At 31.1% G+C, this 27,643-nt stretch overlaps 1 protein-coding gene across 2 annotated transcripts in view; it reads right to left on the reverse strand.

The window, feature by feature from the left end:
* The window catches only part of LOC136982305 (ATP-binding cassette sub-family C member 4-like), an 87,156-nt gene that overhangs the window by 26,695 nt on the left and 32,818 nt on the right, over window positions 1–27,643 (reverse strand). The window contains exons 7-19 of one of the 2 annotated variants that reach the window (XM_067278781.1): window positions 25,243–25,368; window positions 24,716–24,965; window positions 22,076–22,189; window positions 19,743–19,829; window positions 17,063–17,254; window positions 16,645–16,739; window positions 15,615–15,701; window positions 15,456–15,552; window positions 14,533–14,721; window positions 11,173–11,348; window positions 9,496–9,776; window positions 3,118–3,197; window positions 715–865 (exon numbers count right to left, since the gene is read on the reverse strand). In XM_067278781.1, coding sequence (XP_067134882.1) covers window positions 715–865; window positions 3,118–3,197; window positions 9,496–9,776; window positions 11,173–11,348; window positions 14,533–14,721; window positions 15,456–15,552; window positions 15,615–15,701; window positions 16,645–16,739; window positions 17,063–17,254; window positions 19,743–19,829; window positions 22,076–22,189; window positions 24,716–24,965; window positions 25,243–25,368 — 1,925 coding nt within the window. The remainder of the gene's footprint in view (window positions 1–714; window positions 866–3,117; window positions 3,198–9,495; window positions 9,777–11,172; window positions 11,349–14,532; window positions 14,722–15,455; window positions 15,553–15,614; window positions 15,702–16,644; window positions 16,740–17,062; window positions 17,255–19,742; window positions 19,830–22,075; window positions 22,190–24,715; window positions 24,966–25,242; window positions 25,369–27,643) is intronic. The other variant, XM_067278782.1, reaches the window with a different exon arrangement.

Here is a 27,643-nt window from a genome sequence, read left to right on the forward strand (position 1 = left end):
TTTGAGAAACTGTAAAGTGAATTTGTGTTCGAAGTTCAATTTTAACGTTTTAAACAATGTTTTAAGCATTACAATAAATTTAGTGTATGCCTAATTGGTTAAACCGTCGTACTTTAATTTCGATCTCTCTTGAAACGAAATATTTGTAATATACAAGAAAATTGTTTATCTTTTGGAAAATTAGTTTTTGTACAGATTTTTTTCTTAGAAATCATTACAACTGAATTTACAGAAATACCTGTAACTTGTTATAACTTTTTCCGTAAATATGTTTATTTAAATCAAAAATAATGCACTGTTTCATGCGTATTCGTTCATAATTCGGAAAATTACCTCAAAATTTATAATTATATACAGTATTTACATTAAGGTATTGTTTTAAATTGACTTCAAGTAAGTACACAGATTATGAATTACACATTTTTCAATTATTCTGTAAAATTTTTTATAAATATTTTAAAACTGTAATTGTAATCTAACTTGCCTTCTTTTTAAAACTTTTTCCTCATATAAAAAATTAATATATCTTTTGTCACATGATTTTAAAAAATTGTTTAGCTTATGGAATAAAATAAATGCTTTCATTATATTGCATTGTAACTCGGTATCTTAAAATAGAGTGTTCACCGAGTCTTAAAGTCTGTTCACAAACTCCATCGTCAATATTCTCCACTTGATTAAGTTAAAAAAATAAACTATGTGCGAATTACTTACAGTTTCCTTCCAAATGTTTTACACTTTTCAACACTGGGCTAAACACCGTCCACAAAGCATAGAATACTACTAAAAGAACAGCAATCAATATAAGTAAATAAGGACAGAGGATTGCTTGAAGAACACATATGCCGACAAAAATAGATCCTCCCTAAAATTAAAGAAAATAAATTGCTAATAAATAGTTCGAAATGTTAAAATTTAGATTTTATAATTAAACTAATTTTACCACTGCATTTAAAAGTGTCAATTCTTTGTCAAGTAATACATACAGGGGTCTCATAAGTCTAGAACCATAGTTGTTATGTACAGTACATGTCTGTTTTTTAGCAGTGGCATGAAGATTAATTAATTTAAATCATTGTTATGGTAGACTCGTTATCAGAAATAAGTTGAAAAACTTTTTTGCTTTTTTATATTTTTGATGTGTGTATATCAATATTAATTCCAGCTTTTCCTGTATTTTGTAATAATGGATAAAGAAATGAAGAGTGAAACTAGTTGCATCCAGATCATTGTGAGTCTTTATTTGAGAGACATAGATGCAATGCGCTAAATCTTCAACGACTTTTCATTCATTGCGAGTTGTGGGGATGGAAATTATTATAAAATCTAAATAATAATTATTTCTATTATCTCTATGCCTTTCTGAAGGAATAGAAATTGATCAACGCAATTCCCAAATATATGAGTCGATCTGTTATAAAAGTGTTCTGACGTGAGTAAAAATATGAAAATAACTAAATAATTTCTCAACATATTTTTTAAGTTATATAATTCTGTTAAGAAAACTCTTTTGCAAGAGTGTATATATAATAAATCCTTGCTAACTACTAATAGGATGAAGAATTTTTCTGTTTACGAAAGTCCGAGTTTGCGTGATGATCGGAAAATGCGAAAATCAAAAGATTTAATATAGAACGAAGTTATTTTTATAATCAGCTGTACACAGTAATTTTACTGAGCTGAGATCCCACTGTTGAATTTATTATAATAGGAAATGAGCTCAAAAGGTATTACGACAGTAGAATGTACAGAAATGTATTGTAACATAATGCACGTTATCACAAAAGAAAACACTCGATAAATATAATTTTTTTTATTTTGAAGAAATTGAAAATTACTTTGAAAATGTATTCAGATTTTCATTTTATGTTCGTAATAAATGTTTTAGTTTTTAAAATTCCGAAACTCTATTTATTTTTTGCTATTCTTTTATTGCCGCCTAATAGAAACTAGGGGGCCGTTTAATTAAGTCCATTTTAAAAAAGTTTCTGGGATTCGCTACCGAGTGCCCAGATATCGGTTGACACATTAATCGATCTGCCACCTAACCGTTAGTCAAACGTACAAACGAAAAATATTCGACTTTAACTATTTTTTATAATTACTCACTTATATAAGGGAATGTGCGGTTACTGCTATACGTTTTTTTCAGCACATAGTGTATGTAGTGCAGATCAGATTGACACCCGCATGCTCTGTAGACGTACTATCGTAGTACGTAAGTGAACTGCCACTCTCTTGGGTTTAGTTGTGTTATGAGTGATAGTCGCAACATTTCTTTCCAGTAAAATATAGGCCAAGTTAAAGAGCGAAGTATCATTCGCGTAAGGCATGCAAATAAGAAACACTTCTCTGAAATTTGTCGAAAATAAACGAACAAGTAAGTTAACAATAACATGTTGCACGACAATGGAAGCTTAAACATTTCAAAACAGGTGATAGCCCACCTTCAGAAACGCTAATGAGACATTTCTGTCCATCTACCACAAAGTCTAGTCTTGTTCTTACTGATTTGCATTTATTTGAGCTATTGCAATGTCGCTTGATGGATGAAAGATTTGATAACAATGACGAAGTTCAAAAAAAATATAAGGCAAAACTTTAGACAAATGGCGCACTGTTTATTTAAGAATACACACGAAAACATGTTTATTGAAGCTGCAAATTAAAGGAAAGTTACACAAAAACGAAGTAAGTGCTGCAATGACGTACTGTTCCGAGATGTTGGCCGGAACAGCACGTCATTGCCCGGTAACAAGAGCCCGGTTAATGATGGAGACAGCGGAAATGACAATGTTGAGATGGATGTGTGGTGTAACGAAGGGTAGAATTAGAAATGATTACATCAGAGGAACAGTCAAATTGGGTAATATAAATAAGATGATGCAGGAAAGAAAAAAAGGCACAAAAGCTTGGATATGACTAATATAAGTACCTTAACACTGTCGGTATTTATGTTAAAAATTATATGACAGGGCTTCTTGTATGTTACAATTGTATAAACAAAACAGCGTGTCTGATTCAAAGAGATGTCTTTGTAACGGGCCATTACGTTTAAATCATTATTACTTTTCATAATATATTTTACATTAATCTATAAATTCAAAATTAACTTACTCTTATCAGAAAGTAAGTATAGAAAGGTAACAATTCATCCATGGATCTAACATCTTTGGAAAACCGAATTAAAATTTTTCCTGGAAAATGTACAAACAAAATATATTAATTAAATTAAATATTTAATTAAAACATGTTTATTTCAACATTATTATTATTATTATTAATAGGAATACCAAACAGTGTGGCTCTACGGATAACGTTTTCTGAAATTATAACATCTAAAATATTTCACACGGTACATTTTATCGAAATATGATTTTTCAGCATTGAGATAGTGAGTTTTCTAAATTTTTTACCAGAATTACTTTTATTTATTGGCATGCTGTGGTTTTAGAAATCGATTTTGTTTCGAAAGGAAGAAACATTATTAAATCTTCGGCAGTATGTATACATTAACTCGTACGTGTAAAAACAAATTATGTATTAATAATTTATATTGATAATACAGAAACATATTGCCTTCATTGTGTGATATGTTGATGAAGAATGATAAATTCTGAGGTTTACAACTATGATATAATATAATAGTTGTTTACTGTAACTAAATAAACCAGCAAAGGTTTGCTCAACTTTCAGGCAACATTTGAAATCTTGATGATGCCATCTGTTATCATATTTTATTAAAAAGTTTTTATATAATTAACTATTATAAAATGGCCAGAAGCTTAATTTGGAAGGTAAGAATGAGTTTTATAAGAAATTGTAAACACTAATAACGAGAAAAATCGTTAGTATGTTCGACCTTACTGGAGATACACACGACCCCCATTATTTCTCACCCCGTGAACCTTTAACCACCAAAATGCATCGATTCCCCTAATAGACAAACTTCCCTGCAAAACTTCACAGAATATCGACGAAAAGAATCAAAGTTTTTAAGCATTAAATAGGGTGAACAAAATCGTTTTTCTCCCATATGCACACACACACGGTAACATTCCTACATACAGCAGTGGCGTGCCGTGACATTTGATGATAGGGAAGCTGTGTTTCTGTAAGAAGCTGACTTTCAGGGCCAATCAGTTAATTGCGCGTCAGTAATAGTCTAGGGTCCACTCGTACATGGGTGGTGGCTGTAGAGACGAAGACGGCAAGTAACTGACAAAAACCGTTTATTTTAACATAAAATAAACATACACTATGTACAAAATAGTTTGCTTTAGGACAATCAGCCGTTCGGACGTCATGAGCGTCGATGTGGTTCTTCGATGGTCGATCGAAGGTGGCCCGGGGACAGTGGCGTTGACGAGTCTGTAAGGCACGGGGAGACTTCGTCCATTGGCGTCGGGGACACGGTCTAAGTCCGAAGTGGCACGGGTTACAGGTTGGCACAATAGACGAGAAATTGTTTTTTTTTTTTTTTCTTTGCGCGTTGACACACGGCGTTTCGGTTATTCGGAACGTTAACCGATTGCCAGGTGTCCTCGATTGTCGGAAATTATATCAATCTCCGTTCTTTCTTTCGTCCATTTTGATTGGTTGTTCTCCCTCAATCACGCTTCCCGAGTGGTTGGTCCCTCGTTACTAAACGTAACGAGACTCTTACCCGAAGAGTGAGAAAAGTCAAAATCAAAGATGAATTTGATCTTCCACCGATCGTAGGACGACTTCCTTCCGCGATTTATGGTTTCTGCCTGGCAGTTTGACATAAACAATGGGTGTCCGACTACAAACGATTTTTACCTATGTTTTTTTAAACTAATAAATTTTTCTCTAAATTAACCGTTTTTTCGCGTCTTTCGTGACGGGTCAGACCTGTCCGGTACATGACATTTCTATAAAAGTTTTAAACAAATAGTGGAAATGACAAAAACAAACAATTTATGTATTTTAGTTCTAAAATACAAAGAATACATACATAATACAAATTGATATGATACAAACAATGATAGAACAACTTGTTTTTTGAATTTTTTATGAACGAACTCTATTCGGCGATTTTTTCGCAAAGTCGTTAATTATTTTATCATAAAAGTCGCCGGTCGTCGACTCCATCAACGTATTTAAAAGCACTTTTTCTATCGAAAGCAACACTAGCGACAATTTTTCCTCCGACCGAGTGTTCCTGGCCAATGTATGAATTTGCTTCGTGGTCGAAAAATCGCGCTCGACAGACGCACCGGTAGATGGTACGGTAAAAATGAATGATATTAATCATATAATTCTTTTAGTACGTCTTTGTTCGGATCGACATTAATTATAATATGTTTTATGTCTGAGAGTTAGTTGTCAATATAGTCCGGACACGAATATGAATATTGCGATTCACTACGTAATTTAGATAAATCAAAAAATTTCCCATAAAATTTATTTAATTTAAAGTTTTAAAATACGCTTGGAAAAATTGTTAATAATTTTAATATTATAAAAAACATCTAAAAGTGATAAAAATTCTAAAGATTTTGTCTGAAAATCTGTCAATATAATTATAATTTTCTTTTAATTATACTGTAATTAAATATAACTTTGCAAAAAAAGTGCATAAAAATAACATTGAATACTCTTTACTTTTTAAATCTTAAACAATTCACTCAGTCAGAGAGCTCCCTACCCAGTGGCTAAGGGATAGAATCGTTGGAAGCGTTACACGTGTGTAGTTTCCACCAGCTAAACCAGCTGAGGTTGGTGCTCTGTAAAGCGCATGCGCCAATGCCCTCTGGCTGCTTTACACCATTCAGTTATTCACGCCGTGAAAGCTGTCTCGGAAGCGCTTCCATTCCGCCACGGACATTCGAATATACAATAGCAATCTTATCGTTTTTTTCACATAGAGTATAGAATTTTTTAATAAGATACATAATGCAGTTATAATAAAATATTAATTTTAATTAATTCAAAGTACGATAAAATATGAAAATTTATATTTTAGAAAATAAAATTAAGGTTATTGGAAGGTGGATGCGGCGCTTCCACCGCTTCCAATGACGGCACGCCACTGGTCATACAGAAATTACCCCCGAGAGTTTTTGCATTTCTTGATGTTTCGAGGTGTTCTATGACTAAAAAGTAGAAATCTTCGAAGGTAATCTTTTGATCGATCGCCATATTTTCTCTCTGTAATATATAACAGCCGGGAAAGTGATAATTCAAAAAACTTATTATTTTCTTGAAAAGTTAAAGCAAACGAAAATCAGAAATCGTATCTTTTTATAATCCAACAAAAGAATATTGATATCGATCAATATTTCAAACATTCATCTTGAAGGAGAATTCGACAATAGCCTTTGGTGGTATTTTTTCCTCTTGAACCTCGCTGTAATCAATACACTTTTATTATAAGGACAAAAAACATTTATTTGCATCTTGCCTGTTTAGTTGTTACTTTTATAGTGAAGAACTACGAATTGTCGAAAAATAAAAATGGTTAAGAATCAGACGTAACATTTTATTTCCTACTTTAGTAATATCATCGAATTTCTGGTTGCAATGCTAAGGAAGTTATTGAAAAATTAACGTGTTCTGTCGTATGACGAAGTTCAATCATAGATCAATTAGCTATCACGTGACATGACGATTTGCCAGTAGTGTTAAGTAATCTCTTAACTGACACAAACGTAATAATTTAAAAATAAAATATTTATTAAATAAAGTTTCCTTTTTTCTTTTCTGGTTGTTATGTATATGCTTAATTAACAAGGAAAAGTATTGGAATCGTGTGAAATTTGACTCAGCGCACTTTGAGAGCTTTTGTCTATTACTCTATATAGATACAAATGTTGTTATCTTCCTTTTTTCTTCGCCCATAATCCAGTGATGCTAGATCTTCAGCTATTTTGTCTATCCACACCTTTCTGAGTCCTTTTTAGGTCTTCTATCCTCATTGTTTTTCAATACTTACTTTGGTTTTCTATTTTCCTTCCTTTTTCTTATTATGTGTAAACCACCTGAATCTAATTTATTTTCTCCACCAAATTTTCCATTCCTATACTTTCCCTTATTTCTTCATTCCTTATTCTCTCTCTGCTGATCTTACTTAGCACAAAAAGTATAATTGACGAGAGATCTTCTTACATTTGAGTGTCACATCATTTTCCAGATCAAATTTTTGATAAAAGCCATCAGTTCGCTGTATTATTCTACTTAATTCTCCACTAATCTTTCTGTCCTTGATATTTCTGTTCACGGGTATCTAATTCTGTAAGCATCCGCTAATAATTTTTCATTCAGTTTAATTTTCCCTTTTCCCTTCTAAGTTCTCTTTTTCTTGAGATTTTGCCTGTATAAGATGCTAAACTGATTTTTTTTATCTTTTTGTCCGTAGCTTCTTATCGATCTGCACCAAAGCTTTTATACTTATTCTCTTAGATCTTTATGAAAATCTTCAGGCTATCCTGTGATTGCCACACAAATATAGAATTATCATAAAATGTATTCTATTAAAATGTATTCTGTTATGAAGATATCAATGACAGAAAAATACTTGAAATCCAATTAAAGTACTGTTGATATTAGGTTAAAAAAAGAAAGCTTAGCAAAAATATCTGAATAAAGTATTTTCGAAAGTTGTGCTATAAGCAGGGCTTTGGAGTCGTGTGCAAATCTACCGACTCCGACTTGGCCTTACCATGCGATTCCGACTCCGACCAGAGACGGATTTGTTACCGAAATAAGCTCGGAATTCTGATGTCATCACGTGACCTCAGAATAATAGATTCAATAATTAGATTTCTAATAAAAATAGAACGTTAAAACATTTTTATTTCAAAGTTAAAACACTCCTCTAAGCAATGACACAGTCAATATATAAATATGTATTAGATAATTTTTTCTTTCCCGGCTGTTATATAAAACAGAGGAAAAGTGTAGCGATCGGTCACAAAATGACTCCTTCCAAATTTTTATATTTTTGGACTTTTGCATATCTCGAAAATTCAAAGTGTCTACCTTGAAATGTCGAGATATGCAAAAGTTTCGGTATTTTCCTGTATGTATGGATGTTAAACTCTGTGTTTGGGGCACGATTTTGTTCACCCTGATTGAAGCCTAATAACTTCTGTGGTTTTTAAGTAGGAGTCGGATGATTTAACACAGAAATTAAGCATCAAAGTGGTTAAAGTACATCCTGCCCCCATATATATTATAACATCTCAGGCAAGTACAGTACATCTCAAGGGGTATTACAGTACTATTATAAAATGAACAGAAGCTAAATTTTAAGGGTAAATACGAATTTTATAAAAAGAAACAAAAATGTGAACGCTAATGACGTGTAAAATATTCATTAAATCCGACCACTGGAGATATGACACACGTCTCTTTCTATGACTCCATCCTGTATATTTTTAATTATGAATCAAAATTTAATAGCATTAATGCCCTTTTATACACAAACTAATGTGCCAGATTTCGTTTCTTAAACTTTACCTATTCTGAGATTTTGTTTAATATCTGAGAACAGAAGATAAAGAAATGAAACACATTAGACACCATCACACACACACACGAATTTTCTCCATTATTTGACATTATTTTGGATTTAGGAGGTCTCCAACTGTATCGATTTGCAAAAAGCACGAAGGGTCAAATTTAATATGATTCCAATCCTTTTCCATTTTTACTTTCCAACTTTTTATGTGTATGACACGTTGAGAAGTAAAAAGGAGTTGAAGTCGGTGGATTTTTTGTGACTCCGACGCAGACTTAGATTCTGACTAAAACACCAAAACTACACGACTCCGACTATGACTTCACAGCTTTGGCCATAAGAAAACTTAAAGAAGATTTAACAATACGACTCAACATGTCAAAAAAGTGTACATTACACAGATTACAACGACAAAATTTTTGAAAGAAGCAATGTCACCAGCATAATAAAAAATAAGCATTGTCACAAAAAAAGACTTGAGCTTTACTTTCTTTTTTATAGTTGTTGCACCCACAATAATTTGGCTGAATATTACATTACCTTTGAGCAGTAACAATGGAAAATGTTCGAAGCACAAAGCAAAGCTCGAAGTTTTTTCTGCGACAAAGCTTATTTTTTCGTTTCATGATCATGGTGACAATGATTCATCCGAAACTCCTGTTGCTGTAGTCCGTTTATAGTGCATTTTAATGATATATTGAGTGTTACTGTCAAATCTGGTTCCACAATTCTTGTGCCACAACTTTCAAATATTTCGTTTATTTAGTTGAGCTTTATTTTTTCAACTTAGTTTCACCAGGTATTTTTATGGAATACAATATGTATTAAGCTATAAATTGTCATATTTAATGCTATAATGTAAACCAATAATGAATATTTGTGATACTATAAATTAAAGTATCAACATCATGTGTAATTACGTAAGTTACACGTTATCGAAAAACTTCTTTCCGAATTTCATTAAAAACTCTTTAACTAACCAATAAAGTAAATAAATACATTTTACATACCAACGGGATTGTTATTCAAAAATGATATCGGAGTTCGAATGATACAACGAAACATATTGTTGTGCAGCTTGCAAGAAGCAATTGTAAAGAATCTGTATATCAATAATCCAGAAGGTAACGTCGTTAGAAATACAGCACATATCAATCCAATGTAAACATACACGTTGAAATCTTCACTATGATATAAATTTTTGTCTCCAATGTTGTAAAAAATACTTGTGTTAGATGTAATATTGTCGAGATTCTCTATACTTTGACTATAGATTTTAATATCTTGCAACCTGAAAATTAAACATCAAATAACAATCACATGTTGTGATTTTTCTATTTCTTTAACAGAATAAAATATATTTAAAATACTTAAGTGCATTAAATAAAAATAATACATATAAACGATGTTGACATCTACCGAATGAAGATGAGGTAATATTTTTGCATAAATACATGAAATGATTTCAGTAAAAATTTATGCGAACTCCTACTATTTATCGTGAGAGATATAACTATAGATGACATCACATCCTCTTACCTTCGCGACAATTGCAGATTAATTTTGCCTGCCTGGAATTACTAAGCAATATTACTCACATATTGATGTTTCTTCTAGGTGCTAAAAATCTGCTAAGGAAACACTATTCTAGTTGAAATCTATTGCTACAGTGCACTAAAAAAAGATATCATCTGTATGAGATCTTGCTCTAGTTCTTACAAACCTCTTCATTAATGAAGCAGTGTAGACAAGATGAAATTATGATCGATGATTTGTGGAAAAAATGTTTCAAACATTTTCACGATTAGAAAGGAAAAACGCCTTCTTCACAAAAGTGTTAACTAAATATTCTTAATACTGACTTTAACGATTAAATTTACAATCCAATAAGAAATATAAATACACTTGAATTGTTTAATTTCGTCGGATGGTAATTTTTTGTAAATCAATTGAAGACACAGTCTGTCCAAAAAAATCTTTGGTAACCACCATTTATTAACTTCGCGTGTTCCAGAATTGATTACAAAAAATTACAAACCGACGAAATTATACAATTAAAAATTTTTTGCAAAGATTCGTCGCCAGGGGAGGCTACGAAAATCTACATTTACCAGAGCACTTTTCAGTAGATAAGAAGGGCCGAAAATCCCCGAATGGAAAGGGTGAAAGAACATGAAGATGTCTGTAAGATCTGCCAGTTCCAATTTTAACTTTATAATTTTAATTGGATATTTTCTGTGTTTTTTAAAGGAATGATTTTAAACTTAACAGCCAAGTACCCTAAAAAAAAGGTCCGGTCGTCCAAGGTTTATATTCTGGAACACGTGAAATTAATAAATGATGGTTACTAAAGATTTTTTGGATAGACTGTGTCTGCAATTTATTTACAAAAAATATACACTTGAAATCAATATCCATGAGTTATTTCAAAAGTATTTATATTATATACACATATATATAAATTTAAAATTTTATAATTAAAAATTTTGAAGGTTAAATTATAAGATGTGTAGACAATATTTAGAGATACAAAAAATATATACACAAACTTTCTTCATTCATTATACTTGAAACTTGTTAGCATACTGAATTGAGTGTGGCATAATGTAAAGATGTTGTCTTTAAATATTTTAAGAGAAAACACAGTTCACTTGTTAAAGTATACATTAATTATAATAATATCATACCATTTAATTAGCCAATAGTCGCTGGCACTTGTAAGGGTCTGTGCTGTAATTAGCATGGATAAGATAACAATTTTGAAGAAAAGTCCCGCTCCGGCGTTGACGTATGATTTATAAACTGAAATTTCTAATTTCTTACACTCTTCATTGTCGTGTGATGTTTGTTTATTTTCGACTTCCTACAAAAAATAACGTTTTAAAACGTATATAAATTATTCGTTAAATTTTTCTTAAATTTGGAATAAATATTTTAATACGTCATTTCGAACTATAATAACCTAAGAGATGATTTCTTCATATAAATGTAAACTGGATGTGTTATTTTAATTTCATATACACTAACGAAAAAAGCTATGAACTTTTTGGAGTACTAGCTCCTTTTATAGTAAAAAATGAACATTTGTAAAACAGGACAAGAAATATATCTGAATAAAACATTATCATTGACAATTAAAGAATAAAAAACACTGTAAATATATTTTTCGTATAAGTTTCATAAAACTCCTGACTTCGAACATTCTTAAATTCCTTCCTCACTTTGTGGAACTCTGTGAAACAAATTTGTGAAACCTGGTAAACACTGGATATAATAATACAAGTTAATACTTGTTTGTTATGTGGCATAAAATCTGTTATATCTCAATGTTTTCGCTTAGAAACGAAGTTAAATTGTTTCATTTTAAATATTTATCTTCTTAATTTAAAAATAAAATTCATTGTATGCTAAACATTTATAAAGTATTGTCTTCATCTTCGTTGTCGCTTTGTCTTCGTTGAATAAATATTAGAACTAATCGAACATTTTAAATTTTATATAATTAATATAAAATTTAAAATGTTCGATTAGTTCTAATATTTATTCAACGAAGACAAAGCGTAAGCAGAAATTCTTCTAAATGTAAAGTGTTTTCTAAGTTCAAAGCAACTACGCATCCATTAAAGGTGATTTTTTGCAAGTAATTTTTTGAAATCAACAGTATACAGTTATCTAATTATATACACAATAAGAATATGAAACAAATTCGGTTTCTAAATAAGAGCTACAAAGACAAGCCTTTAGCAAGTGCTAAAATGGTAATGTGCACCACTTTTTGGAAAATTTCGGAATCCCTGCTATAGCATACATACAAGTGCTAGATATGAGATATGCACTAATGCCATTTGCATAAAAATTGGAGAGTAGTTTTCTAATTTCGACGGGATAAAACAACCAACTCAATTCGAAATTAACTCGGGACTGGTTTTTAGCAAATGGTGTGTACTTTATTCACTGGCTACATGTTCATCTGATATTACTCTTATCGAAGACATGCTGGTATCTTATCAAGGCAAGTATTTAAAAATTTAATAGTAACATACATCAGTAGAATCATTTTTAAAAAAGACAATAACTGATGCTTGGCGCGAGATCACAGATGATAAGAGGAATAATGCCAGATAGAGATCCCGAATAACTAATAAATAAGGTGAACGTACTGCTTATTAATGGTAAATAAAATTCTTATTTGTATGTTGAAGCAGTTGTATTATTTTGAGTTAATTATATCCTACAAAACGTTGTTAAAATTCATATATGTTTTTGTTTTATTACTATTTTTGATAAGATTATTATTATTAAACGATGTGATAATAACCCAATAGTGAAATTACCTTCTATTGTTCTGTAATATGCTTGTTAATTCTTTATTAATTCGACAAGACCGATGTCGTGAGGAAACGAATTTTAAAATTTCATGTATAGAATGAGATACGTGTAGCACGCGTGCAAGCTGGTCGCGCGCTAATCGTCAATCTAGTTTGATTGCAGTCAAATTACAACAACTTTTTATTTTGTTCTCAACGACGGGACCAGGGCCGGATTTAACAATCAGAAGCCCATGGGCACAAATAAGGTGCCCATGACCCCCTTTAACAGTAGGCAAATTTGATGATTTAGAAAATTTATAAACTGGCATGAACGTGTATACATAATCGCGCGATATTTCTTTAAAAATTTCAACTGTAGAAAGTTGTAAATTTCATTTTAAAATACGGTTATTGTAAACATACATATTCTACTATTGTGTAAAATTAATTATTTTAATTTAATTGAAAATGTTTATGTAAAACTTTTATTCTGCCAGTTAACTTTACATCAGTGAAATTTATATATATGCAATAGTTAAGTATATAGTAAAAAAAATATATGTTTAAGCACAGTTTTGTGGGGCCCCTATTTTATGGGGGCCTTGCACATTGAGTGTTTTGAAAGTTTCTTGAAGTTTCTGTCGGTTATGTTGTTGGACATTCACATTCTCTTTCGAACTTGCGAGCTTTCAACTGCTTTAGACAAAACGTCACCAGAGGTGTGTATTTGTGTTGGGCCGAAATAATAAAACCTACACCGCAGAGCTCAGTTTAATTTTCCCAGAAAATATAAAGTTTTTAAAATCTTCTGTAAAAGATTTACGAACAACAATACGTGCTTCGTAACGATTTCGTATTAAATATTCGTTACTTCTAATGTTTCCTTTTGCGGGAAACATCAGATTATAGGGTTAAAGTACTTATATATCCAATATTATTTTTCTATATAAAATGGCAAATATACTGTAGTTTGAAATCGACAAATATATATTCTGTAGTGAGAATATTATAGAATTGTGCTTAATTAATTACAAAAATTAGAATTATTCTTAATTATTATACAATTATTATAATAATATTAGTAAAAATACGTAGAAAGACTAAAATGTCATCACTCTCGCCATGTCCAATAGTGAAGACACTAGTTTTTCTACGTATTTTTTCTTATGTGCAAATTCGTCAGCGAATTTTTTAAATAAAATTGTTATAAAATAATATTCTATAACGATCATCACAAGAAAACTGTTTTTAATTTAAATCTTAGATATAAAATAGCTCTTAAAGAGTAAAGTCTTTAAGAATATTTTTAATTAAGTAAAAGAAAATATAACAAAATCATTTTAAAGTCTTGAAGTATTTAAGTTTGCGTATTGTTTTACACGCACAAAAAGTGTTTTGTTTTTTCTGTGTAATACTGATGTAAAGTAGCCCCTTCTTAAAATTAGTATTGTATTGATTTGCATTCAAAATGATGGCTCTGCCATTTAAGGTGTGATGTTAATATAAATACGTCTATTGATGTTAGTATTACTCAATCAAAAAGTTTATATTGACAAATTTTAGAAATAGATTGATAATAGTACTTTATTCCAAAAATCGAATTATTATTTGTTATAATTATAAATTCATTATGTATAAAACTTGGAGAAATCAATCCGAGAATTGTAAACTGCTGAACATCACTTATTTCATTCTGAAATTTTTCGCTCAGATAATTATTTAATAAATAACTCTTACCTCATTACTCTTGTTTCTGTCTTCTATGTCATCATTCATATCACATTGAAAACTTCCAATTATATCATCATCATTAAAAACCGCAGTCTCTAAATCAATGCCACTTTCAGAGACTTCTTTCTTTGATAATATGGTAGGCATTTCTAAATTTTCCAATTCATTGAAATTTCCAAAGAATTCACATTTTCCCTAAAGTATATTAATGGTGTATATAAATACAATTAATTCTATGCTTTTATATATAAAAAATATTGTATACCTGAAAATATACACAAATTCAAATTCGAAAAGTTATTACTTGCTTTACCGTTTTGAAGTTTTACCGAATTTATCGGTAACAATTAGCGAGGTTTCGGCCAAAGTCTTCATCTCTGAAACGTGAACGTCGAACGTCGAGGGATGAAAACTTCGACCACAACCTTGCTATAATCTTATTACTGGTATGTTCACAATGGGTTTGTGAACTAGTAATGCAATCTCTATTCTGTATTTACTTCCGTACACAGGAAGAAAGACAATGTAGCTGTTTTTAAACTCACTGCTGTACAGTGGATATAAATCACTAAACACTAATCCTTTATCACAGATTTTTGCTTCTCCCAAAGATGCCTGTGCAGTTTCACAAATTTTGAATACGTATCTACAGTGAAATAACTGTCATTCTCCTGAAAACATCCTTCCCGAATATTTTTTCGCTGCATAGCCGATATATTGTCCATATACAGTATATTATTATGAAATTATTATATATTATTTTTTGTAGGGTTTATTTAATTAGTTCAATGAACTTCGGAAGATTTTGAGTTGAATTATTCTGAACTTTCGTGTTAAAATTTATGCGTTGTTAAAATAGATTAAGAATGTCGTTGTTGCCGTAAGAAGTAATTTACAAAACAAAACTAATAAACAATTAACGTATTCACCTTCTTTAAAGCTAAAATTTTACATGCAGAGTTTAAAAATTGTATTTGATGCGTAACGAGAATGCAAATCTTGTCTTTCAAATATTCCATTATACACCTGAAATAAATAAAAAGTTAAAATGTATTGAAATGTTCAAAAAGTATTATTTAAATAATTACTTTTCGAAAATATGTTTTGCCACTGGAACATCAACAGCACTCAGTGGATCATCCAGGAGGAAAATATCGGCATCCAGATATAGCGCTCTGGAAAATATAAAAATGTATCACCATTAATAAATAAATAAACTTATTTTTTGATAAAATCAAATTTTTTATCATACAAATAATTTTAGGTCAGTTTAAAATCCTCTTTTAACATTTTAGCTACAGACAGATAGTTAATTAGTTTAAAACCGACGACATGATATTAAAAAATGCATACAATATACAATTGACTCCGACCTTTCCTGAGAGGATCCGACGTCAACGACACAGCATTAGAAATTCTCCACAATATAACACAGGTACAAATCAGTTGTATTTATACACAACTGTCCTCCAAGAAAAAGTCGCGTCAATTGTACATTGTATGTATTTTTTAATATCACGTCGTCGGTTTTAAAGTTATTAACCATCTGTCTCTAGCTGGAATAATAAAAAAGGATTTTAAACTGACCTAAAATTATCTGTATGATCAAAATTTGATTTAATCAAAAAAATTAACCTTGGAACTTTGTTGTTCATACAAAACCATTCTTGTTTAATCGTTTAATAGTATGTTTCGTATTTTATTATACAAAGTAAAAGAGAGGGCGTCAGATAAAGTATATAAGACCAGTACACCATTATCAGGTGATAAAAATCAGTCTAAAGTGGATTTATCTGATAACAGAAAAATAGATTATTTGTTTTTCTTTGAACAAAAATATATTTTTTAAATTTTTCATTATTTTCAATTTTCTCTCTTGTACCGATTACAAAAATACATCACGAGGAATTAAGAAAACATCACTGAGAAGTGAAACGATATAGGTTTTGGTAACACATTTTATCAGGATGTAATGACTAAAACCAATATACATATAAGCAATATTTGAATTTCATTAAAATGTATTTGTTAATGCGGTATAATTGTCTTATTCCTATTAAAATTGTACTTATATATTTGCACACCTAAAAATATTATTTTAGGTAAGACCTGTCTTACCTTGCTAAATTAATTCTTGCCTTCTGCCCACCGCTCATTGTCACTCCTCTTTCTCCTACAATAGTCAGATCTCCTTTAGGAAATAAGCTAATATCCTAAAAATACAAAATAATTATGTTCTACGTAATGTGCATTGACAACTTTAATAAAACCTAACATAACTATTGATTTCTAAAAGTACTTGACTTATAGACAGTTTTTTCAAAGAAAACTTTGTGTCTTTTGTATTAAAAATCATTATTTGGGCTAACAACATTTAACTTTCTGTCATGCCTCCTATAACCGTTTTTTACCAAAGACTAAGAGTACAACACAAATTTTTTAACTTAACTTTCTTTTAAAATTGATTTTGTAGTTTTGATCAAATCACCTTTCGTCTAGAAACGAAGTAAGAAAATCAGAGTAGAATACATCTTACCTTTTCCAGAGCCGTTATATGCAAAACTTTTCTATATTTTTCTTGTTGATATTCTTCTCCGAACAAAATATTTTCTCTGATAGTTGCGTTGAACACCCAAGCTTCTTGAGAAGCGTAAGCGATCCTTCCATTTACAGACACTTTACCGGAAGTAATTGGAATCTCTCTCAACATCGACATTAATAAAGATGTCTACCGAAATTAATGTCCTTTCATTATTGGATAGAAAATATTTTTCGTAAATAATATAAGTACATAAACATTTTAAAACTATGTGCGTATTTGTATAAGAATATTTTCTCAATTATTAATTGATTTCTTTTAAATTGCATGTAGTATGAAGGGATGATAAAAGATACTCTATCAATCGGTAACAAAAACTGCCACATCACATTCATTAATATTTAAGATTTTGTCTATAAACAATCTTTCGTATGATTCATCAATTAAATCATAATGGAAGTTAAATTATGCGTGCAAAATATTTTTGTGACAACGTTAAACGTGCTTGTGAATACATTTTTGATCTAGGCCAAAAAATAATCTGTCGTAAATATAATCAAATTAAAAATAATGATATCAATAGAATCAGGCACTCAACAATTAAACATATCAGTACAGTAGACCCCCCTATAACACGGTATATGCGTTCCGTGTTATATGAATCCGTGTTGTACGAGTCACTTGTATTACATGAGCCAATCACAGCTGGGCACGTGTGCAGTTTAGGGGCTACGGCTGTTTGAAAGGTTTTCTTCCATAAAATTAATCGATTCTAGACTAATATGACTCAACATTTTCAAATCACGTATAATTTTTTGGAAATAATCCATATAAACTATGCTATAAATAAAAATTGTAGGATTACTTACCGAGTATGCGCCGCTTCACCACGCCATTGCTTAAGCTTGTTTTCGTCGCGAAGCGGCTCATCGAACGGCGGTCGCGTGTTTCCTGATCAGCGAATTTTTCACAGAAAAATAACTTAACTTTGGAGACATCATTAATGAAAATATAATTTTTATAGCCGTTGAATAAGAAATGTTTTCTAGTAGGTCCAGTGCTCATATAAACTCAACAGTTTGTACAATATCTGCTATTGGTCCGGATTTGACCAATCCTGTCGTGACACGAGCCGACGATGACGTTTTACCGTGTTATACGAGACTTTTTTAGCGTGTTATACGAATACGATCGCAATTTTTTTGCTGTGTTATACGAATCCGTGTTATATGAACCCGTGTTATAGGGGGTCTACTGTAGACACAATCTAATCTTCTTTTAAGTTGAGTTTGCTGAAATTTCAAATTAAAGATCAAATATGATTCTACAGTTCTCTTTTTAAAAACTTATTTGCGTTAAATTAATAACAACTTCTAGGCTTAATAAAAAAACAGATTATAACAATTTATTTTATAGAAATGTCTGCAATGTTACACAGTTGGAAATTAAGCAATAAGATATCTCGTGTTATAAATAATTTTAGGTAATTTTCCAAGACGAAAGTGAAGTAATAAAAATTTCAGAGTTGATAAGATTAGATAAATATTCATGAGTAAATTGAGTATGTTAGATGAAGAAAGACTTTAACACGTAATGATTCACTCCTACTTTCAGTTTTTCTATCATATTTTCACTTGTTATCAGTCAGTTCATTTTATGCAAACAATAAACGTAACAGAACATTGTATAAGGGATTAAACATACAAGTTATATAATACAAATTTTTGTCCAACAATTTATCTTTCATCGTACAGTACATGACATAAACAACATCCACCGTTTTATCTGATAAGTACACAGAATGTTGTTCACTCAAACCTGTTTTTGTGCGGTCTTTTTTTGTGCGATTTGTTTTGTGCGATTTTTTTGTGCGGTATATGAATTTAAATCAAATTGGTAAATCGCACAAAAAATTGCACAAAACAAATCACACAAATAAAAAATTGCACAAAAACAGGTTTAAGTGTACACCGTATATCTTGGCAGATAAGACGACCTTCAGATAAGACGAAGTATAAATTTTCGTCGAAGTTTTATAGTTTTAGCTTATATCTGTCCTATAAGACGACCCCAAACTATCAACGGTTTATGAATTTAGTTTAGATCAGCAATCATCATCTGAATAATAATACTGTATAGCGTATACGGAATTATGTCCTATTTGTAACTTTTCGAATGATCAAATTTTATTTTCTTGCATCTGGCAGCACTGTTTGCGATTGTTGCAGACATTCACACTGATTCCGCATTCGGGTGACTATTCACAAAAACGTCGTATGGGCTATTATATTTTGTGCACATACCCTACTCTCTACTAGTAAATAATTACGGTTTGTAAATAATAACGGTTTTAATCTATATAAATTTCCATCTAATTTTTTTTGTATCTGTCTTATAAGAAGACCATGGATTTTGGGGGCGTTTTTTTATGATTCAACTATCGTCTTATCTGCCAAGATATACGATATTTTCATTTCAAGAATTAAAATCAAATCAAAATATAATCAAAACCAGATAAAATTATTTAAACGAGACGTAAAAGTATAAAAATTTGAAAATTTATTTGGTTATAAATAAGAAAATGTAACCATTTATTTGATTCATGTTATTCATTTTTTAATCAATCTATAAATCATAAAGCATATAATTTTAATTTATAATATAAAACAATATTTACCTTCCCTGATCCAACAGGACCTATAACAATTAATAATTCTCTAGGCTGCATGTTTAGTGATATCCCATTTAATGTTGGTTCGAATCCCTTTTTTTAAACAAAAAAAAAATACTAAAATATCCATAGCTAATCGTAAAAGTTATAAATGAAAAATAATAATAATAAACTATAAATTAATTTATGATAATGTCAGTTTCATATAATTTAAAATAGATGTTGATAATATAATATTGCAGATTTTAAAATTAATTAGTGTTTATTGTCTTTAAAATGAATTGTATGTAAGCTACACATTTTTTTGTGGATTCAATGTTTAGTAAGATTTTTATAATCTTTCACCTTCTGAAATGTAGTCGACAAACCAAAATTTTTCCGGTAATATAGTGTTTTATTTTGTGATATTTAAGCTGCAGCTGGAACAATATAACTCTGTTCTGGTACCATGAAAAAAATCACATTCTTGGTACCATTGAATCAGTTTGACCCCAAACGAAAAACATGTTATATGACCTGAAAAACAACATTATTACAATATTTTTTCGATACAATAATATGGTATGATAGTGTATTATAAAATGCAAATAATATTGCACAAGGCTTCATTTGCTGTAGGCAAAATACTACTGTTGGCATTGGTTGCACAATTGTTCGGTATGCGCTTCGCACACAAACTTATTGCACTCATGAAAATATGAAATATTATCATGGATCCATTGAAAATAAATCAAATGCTTTCAACGGAGTGTCTGCTTGACATCCATTCCCTTTCGGCCCTAGTTTCTGTCTGAAAATATTTTGCAATCGAGGGTTCTTCTGACAGTTTATGGATTCTGTGACCACACATACCCGTCTTATCTACCATCTTCTGTCTGTGATTTATTTGCACTTATTTAACTGTTGACATCTGACTCTTCATTATTGGATTCGTGGTCACTTTAATCCTAGCTCAAATCATCTTTAACCACTCTGCAGTGACCGACAGATATATCCATTAGGGTAATCGTGTGGTAGTGGTGAGGGACGGATATATCCGTTAAAATTTTTGGGGGTATCGCCAAAAACTAGCCAAAAACTACCGCGAAAAAATTACATAAAAAATGAATTATGTAACAGTAAGAAAAGATTTTTCATTACTAGAGATAACTGTTTACAAAATCTTTTTCCGAAATGGTAATGAGAAAAACACGTGAAAAAATACTCTAAAAATTTTCCACGTTTATTCTCCACTACTTTGGAATAGCACCATACCTGACAATCCCACTGTTTAAAGGTTAATGTTGTCCTCATTTTTACTGTCGAGTCACTTAGCTCACCTAAACACTGCAGAACATTTTTGTGGGAAAGTTCCTGACATGTCACCATATTATTATGCCACGCATGTCAAACAATCATGATATATGGAAAAAATACTCTTAAAAAATTAATATTCCTAATTGACTCGAGTCAGAAAAAAGTAGGTGTGACTTCTGTAAATCACGTTATTGCGAGAGCTCAGGTGCAACATGGAAAAGCGACAGTCTACTTCATCAGTCTAACGGTCCTTGTATGACCAGCTTTTTGTGAAATCAACATTAGAGTAAAACGGAGTACGACGTAGTAATTTATAGTAAAACGGTAATCTCTATTATTCGTAATAGTTTGTAAAGCTTGAATTTCAATTAATTATTATTTAGTTCGGAAAAATTAAAATTACATCATTAAGTAGGAGAATAACATAAAACATTATTTTTTAGTATAATACAATTTACAAGATCAAAAGTTCGTATATCGTAATATTACGAAAAAACTAGATCGAAACATACAAAGTCAACTAATTTACTTAAATTCAGTTCATTATACAATTGTTGATATACGCTATATTAGTCTTGCCATATTCATTTTAAGTGTAATTAGATGAAACTAAGTGGATATATTCACATTCACTTAGTTTCATCTAATTACACTTAAAATGTAAAAAAATTACCAACAAATTAATTTGCAAATAACAATTATTGCTACTTATTACATCCCTTTAACAGGTATAAATTTTAAAAAAGAACCAGTGACTACCACAACATTCTACGTGAAAATCCTTCTAATTGATATTACGTTTGTATTCACTTTGCAGATTTTTGTGTACTTAAGACTTGTTATACTGAGGGAGTACTAATTCACAAGAATTTCCAAAGTGGACGTAAGCATAATATAACTAATTAATGACAAGAAGCACTTATTAACTTTCTAATCGATCACTATTTACGTTAATTGGTGGACTTTAAAGTATCGAGTATACAAATCATAAGAATTATTATTTTTATTGCAGAACTTATATTAAATTTGAAGCCATGTCTTACTTTTTTCCAAGTAGCTGTGACACTGTCCATCGTTATTTTACATTCGGTTAAATTTTTTCTTTTTCCTACAGTTTTGACTGCATTGTCCTGTCTTTCTTGAAGGAAGAGGAAATCCTAAATTAAAATTTCAAAAATGTTAGTGTTTTGAATGAAAGTTTGTACACAAGCTCAAAATGAACTAGGCTATTAAGTAGGTTTTTGAATCCTCCAAAATCGACTACGGGCGATTGAAAAACTAGAAATTTATTAGTAATTTATTAAACAGCCGATTTATCGATAAACACCTAATATATTGATTAAGGTTGACATTAAGTTTTCAACATGATTTCCAATTGTTTTCAAGATAGAATCTTAAGATAGAATCTTTTGCCTTAGGTTATTAAAACTTGTGCTGAATACTTGTATAGTACGAGTTTTCGGAAAATAGTCAAATGAGTCATTAGGACAGCGAACAAGCCAGTACAAGAACCAAAAGCACTAATTTTTCAGTCTTGGAACTGCTGAAGAGTAGTGAAAATGCCAGCTTCTCATTCTGGGGAATCTGAGATTGATCTCAGGAAAGACAGTCTCTGATAATTCTTTCATGAGGTAGTCTATTGATAATAATCCATTATATATATCCTTCACCACCCGGTCGCTATAGGCTCGGCCAAACTCGTATGGGCATACGGGAAACAGAGTGAAAGAAAAAAAAAAAAACGAAAACGCAAAATAGTGATTCTGTCTCTATTTGAAAAATTCTTATCGCTTTACAGTGATAGTGATAAACGTATTCTGATCGTATTTATTGAAATAATTTTATTCAACTTTATTCAACTATTGAAATTTTCCTCAACATTCGATTACTGGGTGCTATTCAGTTAAGAACTTCTGATTACAAAACAAGTTGACATCATATGCTCATTATATTCAACGAATTTTATTTGTTGTTTATTTACAAGAATTCTGTTCTATGAAACTTAGTCGTATCTTGAAAATTCTCGATTGTCAAAAATATTCAATTATATTCATTGGTATTTGCTGATACTAAATTTATCAAACAATAATATTAAAAGAAATTCGTCTTATGTCCATCGTCACGAGACATTTGTTAATCTTATACTCGTTTACAGAATACAGACTTTTATGATACTTAGGAATGTTGGTATGTGGTAAAAGAAATTTCATATACAAGTGGAATCCTGTTTCAAGCTCCATTCAGACATTGTACAGTACATACTAATTTTTCTAGGTTTTCATTCTAAATATTTTGGGTTTGTTGTAAAATTTAACACACAATATTGTCTATTCAGTAACTTTTCTTGTCTAGGCAAGTTTTCAATTTATTCAGATTTCGTCATGGATATGTTTTAATACAGGGCGTCCAACTCATGGCCCGAGGGCCGCATGCGGCCCAAGACAAGGTTCAATGCGGCCCAAAAGACGTGTAAACAAATTCGACAATTTTATTTATTTCAACGGCATAAAGTCAAAAAAGTTTCACAAAGCTGTAAACCTTTACACATGTTTTATTTTTGATTGAAAAGGAAATATTTTCAAATACTTGGAAATGTGTGAATGAGTAAGAAATACTAAATAAAGCTGGAGTTGTGACTCAAAGGATTATAGACCAAAATTCGGAAAAAAGAGAAAGACCAAAAGTAATGAGAAAGGTTAAATAGACCTTCTGTTATACAAATATTGATCTTTGATTTTCCAAAACTTCCTCACTTCTTTATCTTTTCTCTTTTTTTTTCCTTTCCCCCACATTTGAGTCTATAATCCTTTGAGTCCCAACTCCAGTTTTATTTAGTATTTCTTTCAGCACTGCAAGATTTGGTTACTAGGCGCCAAATTTGGCTGCCCGTTTTTTAGTTTGGCGTAAAAAAATATTATTTGGCGCATTGGCTACTTTTTGAGCTACATATTATTTATAAGTATATTTTTTTTTTTTTTTTTTTTTAACTCTTTCCGCCCTGTGGGCACTAAGAGGGCCTCTTTTAGTAGGCCCATTATGGGTTCGGCCAGGCCCACAATGGGGCGACCGGGTGGTGAGGGACGGGGCCCGACATATCCGAACGGACCACCCCCGAAAAATTCCTGGGGTTTATTCGACCCGTTCGGATTCGATCCCGGGTCCCCCAGAGCGGTAGGCTGCCACCTTTACCGCTCGGCCATCCGGCCGTCTTATAAGTATATTAGTTAAATATGCACTTTAAAAGGTTATTTCGTCGTTTGTTATTAATTAGAGACCCAAGAAAACAAATATTTCTGTTTTTCAAATAAATTTTTGTTTTTCTCCTTTATAATAAATGACTTTGTCTAAGTAAAAAGTGAAAGTGCCTGTAGAGGTAATTTTTTAAATATTCTTTTTTGTGATAAAGTTTTAATACTTATTACTATAATCTAGACACGTTAATCTTTAAATATACATGTATATTTAAAGATTGGGCCACAAGTATATTTTATATGTTTGTGGCCCAAAACTCCATGACTTCTTCCAACATGGCCCAGAGAAACAGAAATGTTGGACACCTTGTTTTAATATTTGATACCTTTATCCACTATATTAATAATTATATATTGATATCTTCAAATGATTTCTGAATTAGTATTTCAGTAATAAAATATGAAAAGAATAATTCTAAAATTGTTCATTACCTGTATTCTCTTTAACGAAACCAAAATTTCTGCAACGAAACCCACTGCTTGAGAAAAGAGAGTAACAATGTTGCTGTAGATATACATTGAAAAAGTCATTGTGACGAATATAATTTCGGCATTTAATTGTCCTCCATTTAAAAAGAATGCGAGATACGTGAGGAGAATGAATAATTTCGATATAGGATACGCCAATATGTACGATATTCCGCTTGCATATAAAAACATTCGAATTTTTTTAATTTCTTTCCTGCAAATAAAAACAATTAAATAATAATAATTGTGGAATCCAGAAAATAATTATTTAAAACATATTAGCATATCGAAATTACAATAAAACCAGTGTAAACAGGAATCTCATAGTGTCAAATATTTTCTAAAGTTTGTGATATTTATGCTCTGAGCAGGGTTTATTTTTTTAAAACAGAAACACGCTTCCAGATAATTTTTTTTTGTTTGTTTCGGCAGATATTCCTATTATTTTTGTTCCGTTTTAGACAGGTTTTACTGTATTTTGTTGCACTTACATTCTGATTTTTTCTATTAATGCGGCATATGGCAATTCCCAGGTGTACATTTTAATTAATCTCATATCAGCAATCATTTCGTTCAACAGATTCAATCTTTCGTCTCCCAATACAGCAGCTTGTAATCTATTATGCAATTATACTTAAATATACATAAATATATACTGTTATGAATTTATATAAAATTAAATTCGGGACATGTTTTACATCTAAACACAATAGTACATTAAAAGGAAGATCTTCATTTATCTAGTACTGAATATTACAAAAGTTTTGTTTAATCTATTTCGATAACTTTTTATACTAAACTCCCCTGTAAAAACAAGTACTGTACAATATGCAAGTTCTCAGATAAAGAGAGAATGTGGAGTTTTATCGAATGGAATTAATGTATACTCTGAGTGCGATGTGCAAATATGGACAAATCAGTACAGTACACATTGATTCTGTTAGAAATATACAAATCAAATTATACGTAGAAACAGATGTTTAATACTGTGCTTTGATAATTCAATTACAAACATGACAGTAAAATTCCAAAATAGCCAGTTTGTCTGCTATGTCCCAAAGACATCATTTCGATGATGGTCAAAGTTGGCGGCTGGAGAAGGTTAGAATCCGGTGATCACGTTTCTAACTGTGATTTCCTTAAATAGATGTATCGATGTGGAGAAGGTTAGAATCCGTGGGAAGGTTAAAATCCGGTGAAGCTATTGAAAAAGTTGCTGAATTATTCAGAGTCCGCCATTCTGTAATTTCACCCGTAGACTCAATTCTAAATTACCAGAACAGTAAGCAGAAGGTCGGCTCGAGCCGCTTTGAGAGCTAGTATATCTTTGATGACTGCTACAGGTACTTAGTATTATTGGTCAGTTGCAATGGGGAGGCAACACACCCGCATTACATGCAAGCCTGGTAGCATCTACAAAGAGACCTAAAACTGTGACTACTGTAAAAAGAGATTGCATGCACATGATTTTTATGCGCGAAGACCAAATATTTCTCTTTCATTGTTTTACAGGGAAAGGAGCCGTTTACAATGGCTTCAGGAACACGTCACTTCGAATATACACGATTAGAGCGTTCTGTTCAACAATCAGTCATCATTTGCTTTATATTCAGAAGATGAACTAACTTTTGTGTAGAAACTGACTAATACACGGAATCAATCGATGAACATTGTTCAGTGTCATTGTTTTTCTGGCGGTGGTGTCCATATGTGGACTGTGATTTCCTTAAATAGATGTATTGATCTCTATATTTCCCGCTGTGTCACTGCGATTGGTCAAAGTTATCGGAATAAAATCTTTAATCCATTTCTTCGAAATCATGTGGATGCAATTGGTTCTAAATTCTTTCTTATGGACAACAACGTTTGCCCATATAGAACTTGTAGAGTAACTTACGCGATCACTCAACAACAGAGAATTTGCCAATGCAGTGGCGAGCATATTCACCAGTTTTGTATCTTTCATAGCATGTATAAGATGGTCTCAAGAGAGCAGTGGCTTTCTGCCAAACGTTTTCAAACGGTCTGATGAGCTCCAACGTGCTCTCATACAACAGTGAAAATTTTTGCCTTCTGCCTTCGTTGATCACCTGACAACTGACATAAATCATTGATGTGCAGTCTGAATTAAAGAGGTGGTCATATTTCTTATTAACAAACTTCCTCGTTTACAAGTGTAACTTGTCATTTTGACCATTTTTTAAATATTTTGGGATGTCATAACATACATTCGTTACTTTTTTGTGTTCTAATAATAGGCAGAATCTGCGTACTGTACGTCTATACATTGGGACACATGGAGCACAAGTCTCCATTTTCGTTTGAGTTCGCCTTTTCCTAATCCCAGAGAGAGCCTCAAATTTCATTATCAACAAATAAAAGATATTCATCATTTCTAGCAATATTAAAAATAAAAAAGAAACTAATAACGCTATTTTCCACTGTTCCATGCAACTTCTTCATATGTTGTTCAAAACTACATTCCAAGGCCATGTTAGCCCCTAGAGCAACCAGCAACATCTTGGGAGATCGCTGATCAGACATTGAATCTTAGATTTTGTAGCTCCTTGCTTAATGAACGATGCCCTATTTTATAGCTTGTGTCCACAGTTTATAGTGTTCGAGAGCCATTGGCAGAGTCATATTCTGTGTTACTGAAAAATTTAAAATAAATTGCTGCATTAGTTTCTGATTTGTGTCCAATTTTCAATTTCGTGCTTATGTTTTGGAAGAGAATATATTTTACATATGATAGATTATTTCACGTATTTTAATTTCATGCAGGTTAAAGCAATATTTTGTAAACGTTTTCATTATTTTTAAGAATTTATTTACTTCATGCTGAAAGTAAAACTTTTTCAACAGATTAAGAAAATATGTCATCAATATAAT

This window comes from Centruroides vittatus, unplaced genomic scaffold (assembly GCF_030686945.1).
Source record: "Centruroides vittatus isolate TY-2023 unplaced genomic scaffold, ASM3068694v2 contig_82, whole genome shotgun sequence".
NCBI lineage: Eukaryota > Metazoa > Arthropoda > Arachnida > Scorpiones > Buthidae > Centruroides > Centruroides vittatus.